This window comes from Apteryx mantelli, chromosome 1 (genome assembly GCF_036417845.1).
Source record: "Apteryx mantelli isolate bAptMan1 chromosome 1, bAptMan1.hap1, whole genome shotgun sequence".
In the NCBI taxonomy this organism is placed as follows: domain Eukaryota; kingdom Metazoa; phylum Chordata; class Aves; order Apterygiformes; family Apterygidae; genus Apteryx; species Apteryx mantelli.
In genome coordinates this window covers 141,737,192-141,752,481 of record NC_089978.1, presented here as the reverse complement: position 1 = coordinate 141,752,481, position 15,290 = coordinate 141,737,192, and the positions used below count along the sequence as shown (strand labels likewise).

General features: G+C 39.7%; 1 protein-coding gene across 10 annotated transcripts in view; it reads right to left on the bottom strand.

Moving 5' to 3' along the window:
• The window catches only part of LRP6 (LDL receptor related protein 6), a 145,133-nt gene that overhangs the window by 48,219 nt on the left and 81,624 nt on the right, over positions 1 to 15,290 (bottom strand). For 9 of the 10 annotated variants that reach the window (XM_067304809.1, XM_067304815.1, XM_067304837.1 and 6 more), the window contains 4 exons: positions 11,824 to 12,020; positions 10,951 to 11,082; positions 1,605 to 2,001; positions 907 to 1,078 (listed from right to left, as the gene is read on the bottom strand). In XM_067304809.1, the coding sequence (XP_067160910.1) occupies positions 907 to 1,078; positions 1,605 to 2,001; positions 10,951 to 11,082; positions 11,824 to 12,020 (898 nt within the window). The remainder of the gene's footprint in view (positions 1 to 906; positions 1,079 to 1,604; positions 2,002 to 10,950; positions 11,083 to 11,823; positions 12,021 to 15,290) is intronic. The other variant, XM_067304823.1, reaches the window with a different exon arrangement.

The following is a 15,290-nucleotide window of genomic DNA, read 5'->3' as shown; positions in this document are numbered from 1 at the left end:
AGCTCATGCCTGATCTAGATGAAAATTTCTGTCATGAAGAACTGATCTAGCTCTGAAAAGAATCATTATTAATGAATATGGAATCATGGTCCAAGTAAGACTGAAGTGCATGAAAAAAAAAAATCAATGTTTTGGCAAGCATGAGATTGGAGGATGCCTAACCTTCCTTTTGCAAAATAGATTCAAGTTCTAGGCAGTATCAGGGCTGAAGTGCTCAATCTGCTAAAAACAAATCTCTAGGTACAGCTAAGTCTCTTTTTTCCCCTCTTCTTTCAGAGCTGGTAAAAAGTTAGGTGAATTATAGACTATAAATCTTGTTTTCAGGATGAAGAAAACCATGCTCCCTGAGGCTCTTCCAAGGAGTACTTCAAAGCAAATCACCTTGCAAGACTGGAGTTATTTTGACTCTGAGGGAGCACAGTTATGTGACCTTCCAGCACGGGACTATGATTTCACATTGTCTTATTTGAAGTTATAAATAAATAAAACTAAATTTCATAAGGCTAGAGAAGATTTTGTGTCTGACCTGATAAGTGTTGAAAATTATTAAGGATTCACTATGGAAGGCTATAGCTCAACAAAAGAAAGTCTACCAGGATATAGCAAAGATAGCTAGTGCTAGTTTGCACCAGGTGGTAGGCAGGCTTCTTGCTTCTGGATAAATAAACTTCTGCCTCTAATAAGCTAAACAAATACTAAACAACACTATATTCTCACAGACTGACAGAGAGATAATAAGTGGTCAAATTTGTTCCAAAAACATTATATATAACAAAATAAACTCAAGATTTTCAGAAATGCTGCTTCTCTCCCATTTGGTTTTTAACTGAATTAAAATGCCTAGAAAAGTAGAACAATTAAGTTCTATAACTCTGCGGAATTAAAAATGCAGATGCAATTGCAAACCTCGATTTTGTCCGTTTTTGCATCTCCCCAATATATTTTGCTTTCTGCATAATCCAACGCCAGTCCATTTGGCCAGCCAAGTGAGGTATTCACCAGCACTATTCTGTCTGAGCCATCTAATGCTGCCCTCTCGATCTTTGGGATTTCTCCCCAGTCAGTCCAGTACATGTACCTGCAACAGAAACAAAATCTTAAAAATTATTATTAACCCAAAGTTTCAATATTCACTTAGCTTCTTCTTGACTACCCTCCTCCCAAACCACATAGCTAGAGCACACACAGTACAGAACAGCGCATTTCTAAGCCAAATTAATTTCCTTTACCTAGGTAATGACACCCAACACATTCAAAATAGCACTGAGACATAAACACACTTATCCATTGTACAAAACTTAATCTGCTGAGCAAAACTGCATAACCAGTGCTATTAGCTAGAATAAACAAACAGTTCCACTCAGTCCCAAAACATATTTTCAAACAGGAGAAGAAGAAAACCCAAAGGCATATAAGACAACTAGCTAGGTAGTCAATAGGGAACAGTAGTCCTTCTGCCTTAAAGCAGTAACTTTAAACAATGCTTTCATTTTGGAGACTCAGAAGTAGTTTATCATCACCTCCCATTATCTGCATATAGGAACACTAAGGCATCTTCTCTTATATGACTAATATTTTGAACATGCTCATGAACAGCTCCTCACCCAACCACTGGATCCAGTACTATAGCTCTGGGTTCTTCCAGATCTTCCGATATCAAGATTTTTCTCATGGTCCCATTAAGCCTTGTAACTTCAATACGGTCTGTGCCAGTGTCAGTCCAATACAGATTTCGGGCAACCCAGTCCACAGCAATGCCATCAGGATGAGCGATCTGCGCTGTGACAACAAACTGACTACCCGACCCGTCGATGAACGAGCGGCGGATGGCCCTAACTTCGTCATCAGTCCAATAGATGTATCCTTCCAGAGGATCAAAGTCAATGGCGATGGCATGACGGATGTCCTCCAGCGGCAAGACAATGTCTGTAAAATCTGGGGTGTCTAAGGAAATCCGTCTCAAATCTGTCCGGCGGGCTAGAAGCAGCAATTCAGTGGCACCTATGTGTACAAGACAAAAACACAGTGATCTTACAACTCCAGTAAACCTGTAAACGTTCAACCAGATTCTGTACCACACAGTGCAAGCTAATCCAGCTACCTTGACTTCACAAGGGCTCCCCAAACTGATGGGCAGCAGCAGAGAATGCTACTCAAAGGCTTCAAATGTGAAATTTTTTTTTTGCAGAACATGTCAAATGTGTTTACAGAGAAAATTCAACAGTGATTTTCTTGTCAAAAATTAATTATGTTGGAAATGCTTTCTATCCTACCCTCTAAAGGCAGTGAAATAGATCAGTGACTACACTTTAATTTTATGCAAGTCAACAGATGGGCTGCAGCCTCCTAGATGAAAAAATAATTAAATAAATAATTTACTGACTGTTTGCTGTTGTTGGTGTAAGGGACAACCATGACAAACAAGCTGCTTGTTTCAACACTTTTTAGAGGGGAAAAATGCAGCTAGCAGAACACCACAAGTAAATCTCCTGTGAGAAACCTCTATTAGAGGAGTCAGGGATGGGAACAGACTCCAGCGACAGTGTGAAGCAGGAGGGCTTCCTCCTGCTTGATGAGGACAAACTTATCTGAAGACATGAAGATAACTGAGTGGCTTATAAAGTCTTTTTGAAGTGAAGTGTACAGAAGCCCTGATGGCTTTTAGGACAAATGTAACAATCATAATAAATAAATAACATTAGCACAGCAGACAGCATTTGCACATAGAACAACACAAGCTGTTCAGTGGTGCACGTGCTGCAGCATCTGATCAGTGACAGGTTTACTTACTGTCTGTTACAATTAATTTTCATTTCCTCTTCTATCCTATGTTACTAGATTTCACTGTAAGGTAGGATAAACAACCACCACACCCTATTCTAATTAAATTGGTTTATCAGTTTAGAGTCTTGGGGAGAAGAGAGGAGCTCAGGCCTCAGGGAAGCCCGAACTAAGGTAAGAGCGTGGGTATCCTAAAGGCAGGGAAAGTGTGTTGCAAAGGCTCTCCTCCAGCAGCAGGGGGAAAGGGCTTGGTAGGAGTTGATGTAGGTGCAAGGACAGGGGAAAAAAAAAAAAAAAGGGCAGGAGAGATCAAGAAAAAATGTAATGGCATCACAGTAGAAAAGAGTCGTCAACAAGTCACATACTATTCACTCTTCCATGTCTTGTTCTTACAAAGGTGTAAATAAGGGCTAGACAACTAGAAGAACAACAATTAAAGGAGCTAGGTCAGTGATGAAAAAATCTGTGGTGCCTGATGCCAAATTTCTTTTTAAAAAGTCATTAACTGTGGCTGGTGTTAGATGAAGTCTTGCTGCATGCCAAACTTTGGACTGATGCCACAGCAGCCATTGCTTAATTTACAGCAAGTTTAACACATTAAAAACATCTAATACACTTTCACAGAGCTGCAAGAAACAGCACTTTTCAACAACTGAAACTGAGAACATTATTACAAGTGTTCCTCATTGGTAGTCCAGAAGGGATTAAGATCAGCTTTAGCATCCTCTATCCTAAAACACCTCTTCTGTTCAGAAACACACGTACACACTTCTCAATTGTTTTTCTAGGGAAGAAATCTTACGCGTTAATGAATATCAAGAAGGGGAGAACCTGTAATTAAATTATTTTAAAGGATGCACAGACATGTAAAGCTTGTGACAGTAAATGGAAAACAGGCATGTTAATAAGATTTCTATAATCACAGAAGCAACTAATCTTGTCACAGGAGTCTATATTTACATCTGTATTTATTGCTACTAAGAATCTCAAACAATTCAGCATCCAGATCCAAGCATTCAGCTACATTATGGTCATATAAAACATTAACACATAACTAATCCCAACTATTTATAGGTTCAAGTAAGAAAGAAATCTCTTGTACTTCCTTTCTCACCAACTTCACAGTCATTTATCCAACTTACCTTTTAAACAAAATTGTGAAAACAGTATTGTTTAAAAAAAAAAAATCAATAATACTTTTTTTGTAGTATCTAATAAAATTAAGGTTGTGTGAATGCACTAACCTCAGATTTCTAAACAAGGATGAGGCTATCTACAGTCCATCAGAAATAAGGAGCTTAAGGCAAAATTTAAAAATACTTTGTGTGCTCCAGCTGGAATTGACAATCATTTTGAAGCGCCAATGCCAATCCCCAGCAAGACTGTTTGAGTACAGCCGGGCCTTTGCTGAAACTCACCCTTAAAATTGACCAATTGACCTTGCGATTGTTCTCAAAGAGGACCCGCTTCAACAGCTTCAGCATCCTGCATTCAGGTTGCAACACCTCTGTTTAGGCAAATAACACATTGTGTCGAAGCCCTAATTCAGCATCAGGAAATTATTGGCTTTCAGCTAACCCATGTTGCACACAGAATCCTTGAGCTAAGAATTTCATGGTTTTTATCGAGGGGCTTGGTTGGCATTCCAGCCCCTGCTCAAAACACACACAACACACACACACACAGAGCTAATCAAGCCATAAAAAGTTTAAAGCTTGCTTTAAAGCTATTACCCACCCATTTGCAAACTGATACCTCAGCTGCTTAGTTAGATCACCAGTCATTTTGTTCAGGAAAAATAAATGGAGTAGCAGAGAAACATCTCATTTGAAGATGGGCTGACAGAAAAATCACTTCAAATGCCTTCAGGCTTGTCCTGACAATAGCAAGAACAGTAAATGCAAGATCCAGGCACCTCTATGGAATGACCACATTACCACCTTGACCATAGTCAAGGAAGAAAGGCTTTCTCTGTAATAAAACAAACTATTTGAACTTGTGACAAACATCAGCTGTAAATTTTTACATGATTAGGCACCAGTAACAACACAGCCAGAAGAACGTTCAAGATCTTTAAGGTTGCAAGGACATAACAGAAACAAAATGGCATTTTTTTTTTCTTCTTCATTTCTATTCCAAAGACCACTTAAGAAGTAAAAGCTAAAAACTGACAGCAAGATCAGATACACACTGAAGCCAGTGGCTCTGTCCTCTGACCTCCCCTTTTCCTCTTCTCCAGCTGCCCCCATTACCACGAGCCTGTACCTATCTCCAGTCGTCTTCTCTCTGCCTCTTCAAGAAAGTCCTGCTTCTGACAGGGAGCATGATGGAGAACATCGTGAGTGTGGAATCACGCTTCGAAAAAGAGCAAAAAGGCAGGAGAAGACAACTAACTCATGCTGCATGCTAGCATAACTCAGTTTATTTTACCAACACTTATTGGGAGGCTGTAAGGAGCCATGAACACACGCAACAACTCAACTGGCTCAAATGCTTTCAAAGGGGCATTGAGGCTGCAACCAGAGCTCTGACTTCAGCATGCATATGCAGACCTGAACTGGTTTTTCTCTAGATCCCTTGGACTGCACATAAAAAAAAGATGAAGCAGAGTACACACTCAGATAAACACACAGGGGACTTGAAGCAGAATTTACCACCAACACTGCTGTTACAGTGCCCACCCTGTTATATATACTCAAAAACTTACACTGCACCCAGTACAAGCAGGCCTGTGGGCAGGTATCACGTGCAGACACAACTGCATCTGCTGAATACCACGCCGGGTTTGACAGCACAGACTATGCGGTGTGCCAGGGTGTGCATTCACACTGTTCAGACTACAGTGTGTCAAGTTCCCATGTTCCCACCTACAAGCAGAGCAAGCTATCCCATGTTCCCATGTTCCCACCTACAAGCAGAGCAAGCTATCTTGAACAAGACTGCCCCACATTTAAAGTCAGGTCCTTCTGCTTACCACCTTGCTGATCTTCCATAGAATCTTAAAAGATCCTAGCAACCCATAACTAATTTAAAGAAAAAAAAATCCCAAACTATTCAAATTGGGGATCATGTTCAAGATTTTTTTAAAGTGCCTTAAGTCAGAGGGTATTCACGATATTTAGTAATTTTTCTAAAATCAAGCCACTTTCTTAAGATGCCTAAATATGGACATAAAGCTTTACTCCAGGCTCTTATTTTTGAGAGCTTTAGCCTACTTTTATTAAGCAGTCTGAAAGCTGGGATTACAAGCTCATGGATGGTACATTACATTAGCCCTAGAACTAATACTTTCTCAAAAAGTCACTTTTAAAAATCATCATAATTTAAATCTGTGGGCTAGCTGAAGTCAGGGGAAATGGGAGAAAAGGGGATGCAGAGTGGAAGCATGCAGATACATACAAAGCCTTAAAGTCCAATGTCTAATAACCTGCTAACCTTTACAATGAATTACATCTTCTCAATGACATAAGACTTTTTTTTTTTTTTTGCCTCAATCATTTGTAAATTATTGACCTTTAAAACCATCAGTGGTTCCTGAGGCTAGTACTGCTTCACAGGCACATGTCCAGGAATTCATACATAAGAAATGCTAGACCTAGCACATGTATAATTATTTCTCTGTGCCTGATAAATCAAGACTATTAATAAGTTCTCAGTAAAGTTACCACACATTAGACTAATAAGTATTTCTTTCTTAAATGTCTTTCCACAGTTGTAGAGTCACTATTGTCCAGGAGCCCCTCATATTACAATTTGAACAGGAGACTTTTCATCTAGATGAGCTCAACCTTGAAACTACAAAGGCAAAAGGACAAATGCCTGAAATTAATCACATATTTTTTTCTCTCCTTTAAAAGAAATGGAAGAGATGGGTTATTAAACTAACATCTTGACCTGTGCAGCCAAATCAGGATTCTGGCTATTCCAAGCAAAACAGAAGGGTGAATTTCCCACTGGACAGCCCTAAGTTGCAAAAGCAAGTGCCAATTTCTAGTGACTGTCCCCGCATCTGGGAGGGAAACATGATGTGAGCACCAGTGAGCAATATAAAGATTCTCCCTCCGTGGAAATAAGCAGAGTGGCCAAAGCAAGGCTCACGTGAAAACTAAAAGCCGTGCTTTTCCTTCATGAGGACATTGGCATTTCCTTGCTTGGTTGAAGTCACCATCAGTTTTCTCAGTAAAAACTATGGATCTAAATTGGCAGTAGCAAATGCGGGAAATAAAAAGGTAAAATTCACTGCAGGCAAAAACAGAAGCTGAGCACATGAATTGGGAGATCTTCAAAAACTAACAAGAATGCAATTGTCAAGGCAAACCTGTAAAACACATCTAAATTTTGTTACAAAAAGGGCTACCAAGCTGGGCATCTAAATGTAGCACTAGCAAACTCAGAGGAACAGTGGTGCCTATAATCCTAAAGAATATGTCCTACAGGAGAGCAAGTTAAGTTACCAAGAACAGGACGGCAGCGTAGGTAAAAGCATATTGGTAGAACTGAGTTACATGCTCAGACACAACTCTTAGCATTGGACATTACCAAATGGGAAATAGTGGGCTATGAAAACTGGTTATTCTGCCTCTCTTTCCTTTGAGCGATGGGTATTTTTAAACTTTCACCTAGACACTGGGGGAGTTAAGTGTCTGCTCCTAGCCCACGTCTCAATTAAATAGCCATTTTGTTTTGTAAGGAGAATGGCAGTCAAGAGCCGAGCAACCAGCCAGTACTAGCAGTTACTAGGAAAATAGCTAATTTGATTCCAAGTGATCACTCCTTTCTGAAACACTGTGGAGAAGCATTTATAAATGGAGAGTGGGGATTATTATTCCAAACTCTCATGAGAAATGGTAAGATTCCTCTAAGGTGCAAAGAAAAAAAATAACAAAAAGCCAAGAAACCAACGCAGGGGGAAAGGAAAGAGGGGAAGAAGATTTGCTATAAACCAAGATTATTCAAAAATGCTAGGTTGCCATGGAAACTGCTCCAGGAGGGTCAGCCAGCCTCACCTTTGGCTGCAAGGATCATCCATCACTGCCAAACCACTGCAAACACCACAAACACGCACTCAAAATTCGCCTTTCCAAATCTTTCCTGTCCAGCCCAGTGCTCTCATCAGCACAGCAAGAAATAAAGTTCTCCTCTCTGAGAGGCTCCTTTCGGCATGAAATAATTTGGTTTAGGAACCAATCTTAGTCTACAGCTAGAAGACAAAACTGTCTTAAGAAAAGAAAGTCTTGGCCTTATTTTCACCTTTCTTTATGCGCAAGTCATCTGTCTCCTTCCCCCAAAGTCACATATGTGTTCTAGCTCCAGGCCAGGCCCCACGTTTACTTATTCAGTGCTTCAGTCAGTTTCAGCATAACACAAATACACTGAAAGCATCTAAGTTTCAACTTTTCTATTCTCACGGTTCAGTTCTACTCCTTCACAACAGCAGATATAATTAACAGCAAGAAGGGGGGGGAAAAAAAAAAAGGAAAAGAAAAAGAAAAAAAACACAACCCAAGAAACCATAACCAGAAAACCCCAAACTCCCGCCCTCAAAAAAGAGAAAGTGTGTTTACTTCACCAGTATCATTAAGAAGCTTAAGGAAGGAAGTGGACACACAAGCATGCACAGATTTACTGCTCAAAACCTGCTCCTTGGCTAGCCTGGCTCTGATCAAACACCATTCACACACCCCTTCCCCTGAATTAATAACTGTAGCCTTCCCAACTATCAGAAACTAGAGCGAAATATGGACTTGAAGGACTCTGGAAAGTCACAGGTCACTCGCAAAAGCCCTAAGCCTACCATCTGCAACTCTCTTCAGTGAAAGGAGTGAAAGAGAGTCCAAAATATTTTATGATTTTGGGGCAAGCCTAGCTCTAAACGCTGGAACAGACTGAGCAGCCAACAGGCTGCCAGGACTCCCTCTGGCCTTTACGCTCCTCCTGGGAATTAGCTCTGTGCAGGATCAGCGACACTGAGGGAAACCAATGGGTCTCGCACATAGGTTGAGGAGTAGCTTGTTTAACTTGGGTATGTACTAACTTTTCTCTAAGGCCAAAAAGCAGCAGTGTACAATGTGCATCGAGCTAAATAAACACAGTCTCAATTTCCTCCCCTCCTATTTTTCTTCTTAAGAAAGGAGGTGAAGAGTGTTTTGGAAAACGCAATGCAGAATGGTTGGTAAAAATGCAATATCACATTAACAAGGATCTCATAAATAAATGTCCTTGTACAATGTTTTCTTTTGCATACAAATTGACAACATGCTTTAGTACCTCAAAAAATTGGTAAATAAAATTTCTGGTAAAATAGGAGCTATATTTTGTGAGCCACATATACTTTATAGCTGCAGAAGAACACTCAGTTTGGATTCTCATGTGTTCAAGGAGTAAGAGTAATAACTGTATATTCTGAGACATTAAAAATGGCTGAAGAAATGAACGGTTAATTTTGAATATCTCTGTATAAGAAGTTCAAGTCCTTTTATAAGGTTTTTATTTTTGAAAGTCTAGACTGGTTCCTCAGGAGTCCACACATCCACTTGACTTGGTAATTTATTTTGACACACTATAAAAATACCATTAAAATTTTTAGCACAGGGCAGTTAACCAGTGTGGTAGGTTGCTTCCGTGAGGACACAGTGCTGGACCTCAGGAAGGAAGCTGGCACATCTTGGATAGAAAGACCTGTTTCTTAAATCACAAGAGAGACAGCCCATCTTGCCTGAAGACACTAGCTTTTTCCAGTCACCAAGAAGTCAAAAGGAAGCTACTTCTCTCTCTCATTCTCTCTCTCCTGCTCTCTGGCTTGTTCCAACTGTTGTCCCTTGTCGTTCAGCCTCTGCTGCTCTGCCTTTCTACCTCCACTTGGCTTGGTGACCAAGCCCTCACCACATGGGCTTTTCATGCAGTTCTGCTTTCAGGAATATGCCTGTATTGGGTAACAGCTGCTTTAGCTATCTGGTTCCATAAAAGAGTTTACTCATGCTTATCAAGTATTGAGAAAAACACGTGACTTGGGTCACATTCTGACAAAATACGACCAACCCGGAACAGTATCATTAAAGCTTGTTCCTTGTACTGGCAGAAATGGAGAATAACATCTTGTGCAAGTATCAGTAGGTTCTTACAATAATCCTGCAAGGCTAATTTAGGAGCTGCTTTTGAGGTTTTTCATATAAAAGCAGCAATTTATTTTAGCAAGGTTCACACAGACGCACATAGCCACACAAAAATAATCAGCAGAAAGAATGAAATAGCATGAAATTACGAAAAACACTGAACAGTAGCTGACAAGCCTAGAAATTTTTTTAAATATAAAATGAAAATTTAGCATAAAAATTATTCCTGTATATATTTACCCTATTTACAGTTAATTCTGCTGTATCTTTCTGTTTCTTCCTCCACTTTACCCTGTCATAGAGGAACACTGAGTAAATAAAAGATTATTTATGAGAGAGTTAATTTTCTCCCAATATTTACTTTGATACTGTTTAATGTGCTATAGCAGCCACAGCACAATGTCACAAGAAGGCCTAGACTTGCAAAATGTAAGAATTTGAAATCACACACATTAAACCACAATGATGCACTACATGCAGTTTTTGGTGAGCATCAGCAGCCCTAAGTCTCAATCATGTCTTGGGTTTAAGGCTGAAAGACCTTCAACACCTCTAAAATTATGCCATTCATTTCAATTTCTACATACAGATGTAGGTGCCTAATTTATGTATGTGAGCTGAAAGAGATGCTGTGTGTATGTGTTTAAATGCAAATCAGATCTTAAAAATAAAATTGTTTTAATTGCATAATCCTATTAGCTGAAAACAAATTCATGATCAATATTGTTAGAGACAACAGAGGAGGTAGGCATCATTTTCTTTACAAAAAGGAAACAATACACTCCCCCAAAATCTTGGGCAAAAACTGGCAGGCAAGCAGTGACAACTGTAACCTAAATTTTGTGACTGGAGGTAACCTACTCTTCAGCCATGACACTAAGTTTCTTCTCTGAAAAGTAGAGGACATTTTTTCTATCACATCTGTACTGCAAAAGCATAAATCATTTCCCAATTTCCCACCCTTAATGTGCATTATGCAGTGAAGCTGGAAGAACCCCTTTCCCTCCAAAAATTACTCTGTGCTTAATCTAAAAGGATTTTTAAAAACAAAGCCTACCATCTTTGCAGGTCTTTCCATTCTCAAGAAGTTTCACACCAGTGGGACATGTACACTGATAAGAGGGCTTGGTAGGAGACATCAAACACAAATGGGAGCAGCCACCATTATTAATTCCACATGGGTTTGTAGCTGTTAAACATAAATCACACAGATTAATGCTTCTGATAACGAATGATCTCATCTTATGTGTCAAGACACATACAGCTTTTGAGTGGTAGAATTGGTGGCAGCAACACAGATTAAAGGAGGAAATGATAAACGCAGAACAAGTAAAAATTAATTCCAAGTGTTGAGCAGTGGGGTATTTATGGTACCAAAATGCATGGATGTTGAATGTTTCCCTTTCTTGGGGAAGTAGCACTTGGCTCTAAACAAGAACCTTGTTTCATATCTGCTCTTCTTGGTGTCACAAACTATTCAATATGTTGGTGCTGAATTGTTGTATATAAAAAAACAAAATGCAAACACAGTAAATTTACACAATGGTTAAGACAGCGGTTATTACACAGAACTAGTCTTGCTTAATACCATCTGCCAAATTAACACTACTTTCCAGTCAAAAACTACTGCTCAGAAAAAATAAAAATATCAAGCTGCCTCCATGCTGCACATGAAGCAGAAAAAGGAATACAACAATAGGATAAATGTGGCAGTCAGAAGAAAAGCAAGAGATTTGGGGGGGGGGGGGGGGACATTAAAAAACAACGTAAAGAATATTTGGTTTCTCCTTGCGTCTTTTCCCAATCACGTCATTGGAAAAGTTGCATCATCATGCGAGTGAAGCCTCCCGCCACCATACAGAAGGATTAATTAAGACTTTTGCAAATCAGTTCCAACTTGCAGTTTAAAAAAGAAAGCGAGGCAGCTTACCATTTGGCTGCCTCTGCTGGCTGAAAGCATGGATATCCATGGGAGAGAAGATGTTGGAATGTATTTCACGCAGGTCCTCCCCAGTGTACTTGCTGCAGGCCAAGATCGAATGCGTGTTCCAGTCGGTCCAGTACAACGTGTCCCCAAACAGCGTCAAAGCAAAAGGATGTGGAAGGGAGCCTTTAACCACTGCTTGCCTAACAGGGTACAAGGAAGAAAACGAATATTCATGCACAATTTGTGCTACATTTTTGCCTGAACACAGCCTTTGCGAAAAGCAGTTTTACACAACAAGTACTGTTGACCAAGACTTTCTGTTTACTTACGGAAACAAACCTAGTGCACCCAATCTGATGAATGACTCGGGGGGACGAGACAGAAGTCCTGTGTTCAGGCTGCCTACTGATGCTGGCAAGCCCAAGAAACACCAGCTGAAATTCTTACCCAGGTCTGCAGCTGTGGGGCTCTGCTTCATCATCATGTATAAGCGGGGAGAACAGCTGATTTTATACAAGTCAGACTGCTGCCTGCTGCTACACAGTATCCATAGCTTTCAGCCTCAACAGATTTCAAACTGAGACAATATTTAGTCAATCAGCAGTTCACCCATCTCTTCTAAGTTTTCCCGTTTTGAACCCAAAGAAAAAATCTTTAACAGCAAATAGTTTTAGCATAAAGAAACCCTTAAACTTATTTTACATGATTCATTATTATGATAATTATTAAGGTATTGTTTTTTATTAAAAGCAGTGCCATTAAACAGACTTCTACTGATCTTCTGCCACAGTAATGGTATCATTTCTGAGCAGTCTGGGTCACCACCTGTCTCCAGGTTCATAAACAAAATTAAAGTGTATATCCATATATTTTATGTATATATACACACACGTGCTCATTAGCCATCACAAAAATGCAGCACGAACGCTGCTGAAGACAGTTTTTCCAGGTTCTTGTGATGTAAAAACTAATTATCTATACCCAGGTTCCTCAGAAGTGGAATGAAGCAGCTCAATTCTTATGGTTATTTTATTTAAAATCACAGAAAAATTCTGGATGGAAGGGACTGTGGAGGTCATCTGGTCCTACATCCTGCTCCAAGCTGGGCCACACAAGCACCATTTTTACAAGTGATTCTCCCCACCTCTCTCCTCTCTTCTAACTGTGCAGGTGCATAAGTGTTCATTGGGAGCACACGCAAGCTCCCAATGAACGCTACAGATACCCATCCCACTCCCTAAACAAAAGTACAAGGGCTTGACACATAGTTCCACTTCTTCAAGTATATGGTATACTATGATTACCAACCTCCCAACTTTCTTCTTGCAGGGGAAGAGTCAGTATCTGTATATTTATGGATAAAATACCCACATGCTACATGTATCACTTTTGCAAGGAGGCCAGTACTGAACTGGTTTAGTAGAGGACAAAAATACTCTTGCTTTCCAAATGAATGTTAAAATAGAACAGAGGAGTATATTAAAGCAAGGAACTTGAAGGTATATTTTACCAATGATTCTGAGTACAAAGAAGCTACAGTCATTATCATTCTTTCACCTTAGCTTCTGGAAGAAGATGCATTATCTTTAAAATTTCTATTTTTTCTACTCCTGAGAAAAACACATACATTGCCTTAGTTGTCACTCTAGTGTTCCAGTTCTAGACCAAACAAAAATTTCTATTTCTTGATATTTTGAACTAGAAGCTAGGACATATTATCTTTTCCTTCTTATCTCTGTCTGGAGTCAGATATGTATTTGCTTCTAATTAAATGCACAATCTGAGAATCTTACAAAAGACTATTATAATATAATTTACAGCTGAAACCTACCAGTCAAAAAGTGAAGCCAGAAAAACACAACATGCTATTCAGTATAAAGGAATTCTTATTCTGCAAAAATTTGTACAAATTCCACCCCCAAATCCTAAATGCCTTCAAATATGAATAATTTTATTTTACAGCAGGACTTGAGATTATCTGAGCCATTTGTTATATGGAATATAAGCAATAAAATACAAAGCTATCACAATGACCAAACCTCTACCAAAGAGAACATGTCCAAAATCAAGTGAGCGTGCCAATATACAGATTTTTCTGAAGCATTCCTAGCACCCCATTTAAAAAAATTCAGAGGATTTTTAAATGCAACTAGTACCCATCAGCTCCTAGTGAGAACAAACCTTGAGCCCAGCAGACGGGGCTAGATGTGCCTGACTTTTGGACAGCCATCTATTCCTATAACAATGCATAAAATAAACTGCGACCCTTACTGAAACAAGCCCTCATCGGGCGAGATTCACCAGTATGAGGGAGCTACTTTTTTTTGACTGCACTATCAGTCTTAAAGCGAATACTCTTAAACTTACATTATTTTCTTAGTAGATATGACCGTCATACAAAAATGGTTTTTGGCCCAAATACACCGGTACATATTCCTTGCATTTCATTAATACGAGTAATATTAAAACTATATAATCCATATACACGGTTTTCCAGCAAGCAATTACAAGGTGATAACTCACTTCAAATCAGCAAAATCAGAGGGGCTGTTTTCCCCTCTGAACATGTTCCATGGGCCGCACTAGCAGCTTTGCTGAAAAGCAGCTGCACAATTTGTGTCAGTGCTGAAGCAGAGGCTGAGCCGCGCTAAACAAGCCTTTCTGGGTCTGACAGCTCCATGGCTAATGAGGAGGAGGAGAGGGAAGGGTTGGTGAGATGAGGGGTGGAAAACAGGAAAAGGAAGAGAGGAGAGAGCAATGAATGGTATTCCCATGGCTGATGTAAAGCAACCGCGTTCAGCATGACCTGCTTTAAGAACTGCAGAGCTTGGGTTTTGGAGAGTGAGAAGAAGTAGAATGACTTCTGTCTTAAATGATTATTTATTAAGCATACTTTGGTGAATGAATAGGGAAAGAATGCCATATGTAGTGTTTAACCACTGTGTGCAGCTGACAGAAGTACATGCTTCCCATACACAGTGTGCTTCACCACCAAAACACACACTCACCTGTGGTCAAAGAGCAGCCCTGGCTCCACGTTTTTGGCCTGACTAATAAAAACTCCCAAAAAGGGCAGCAGTTAGGGCACTGCAGGTGTGATCAGACTGACAAGACCCAAGAGCTGCTTGGGGGCGACTCTTTCCAGCCTTCCCGTTATCAGCCCCAGGATTGATGTGAACAAGTGATGCAACAGCAAGAAGCACTACATCCTACCAGTCTTCACTAACCATTTAGTCCCTTCAAAATCGCTATATTCAAACTTTTAGTGTCATTAAAAAGAGACACCAGCGATTATGAGAAAGTGAGAGATGAGGAGGAGTAATGTTATTAGTTCAGTAGACACCTCTGGGGCTTCAACAACATGCAAATTGGCTACATATTAGATGGCACTAAACACACAGTAACCTTAATAATCCTCCCTATGCTGGGCATATAATTACACAAATTTGCCTTAAAAATCTTGATGGTTA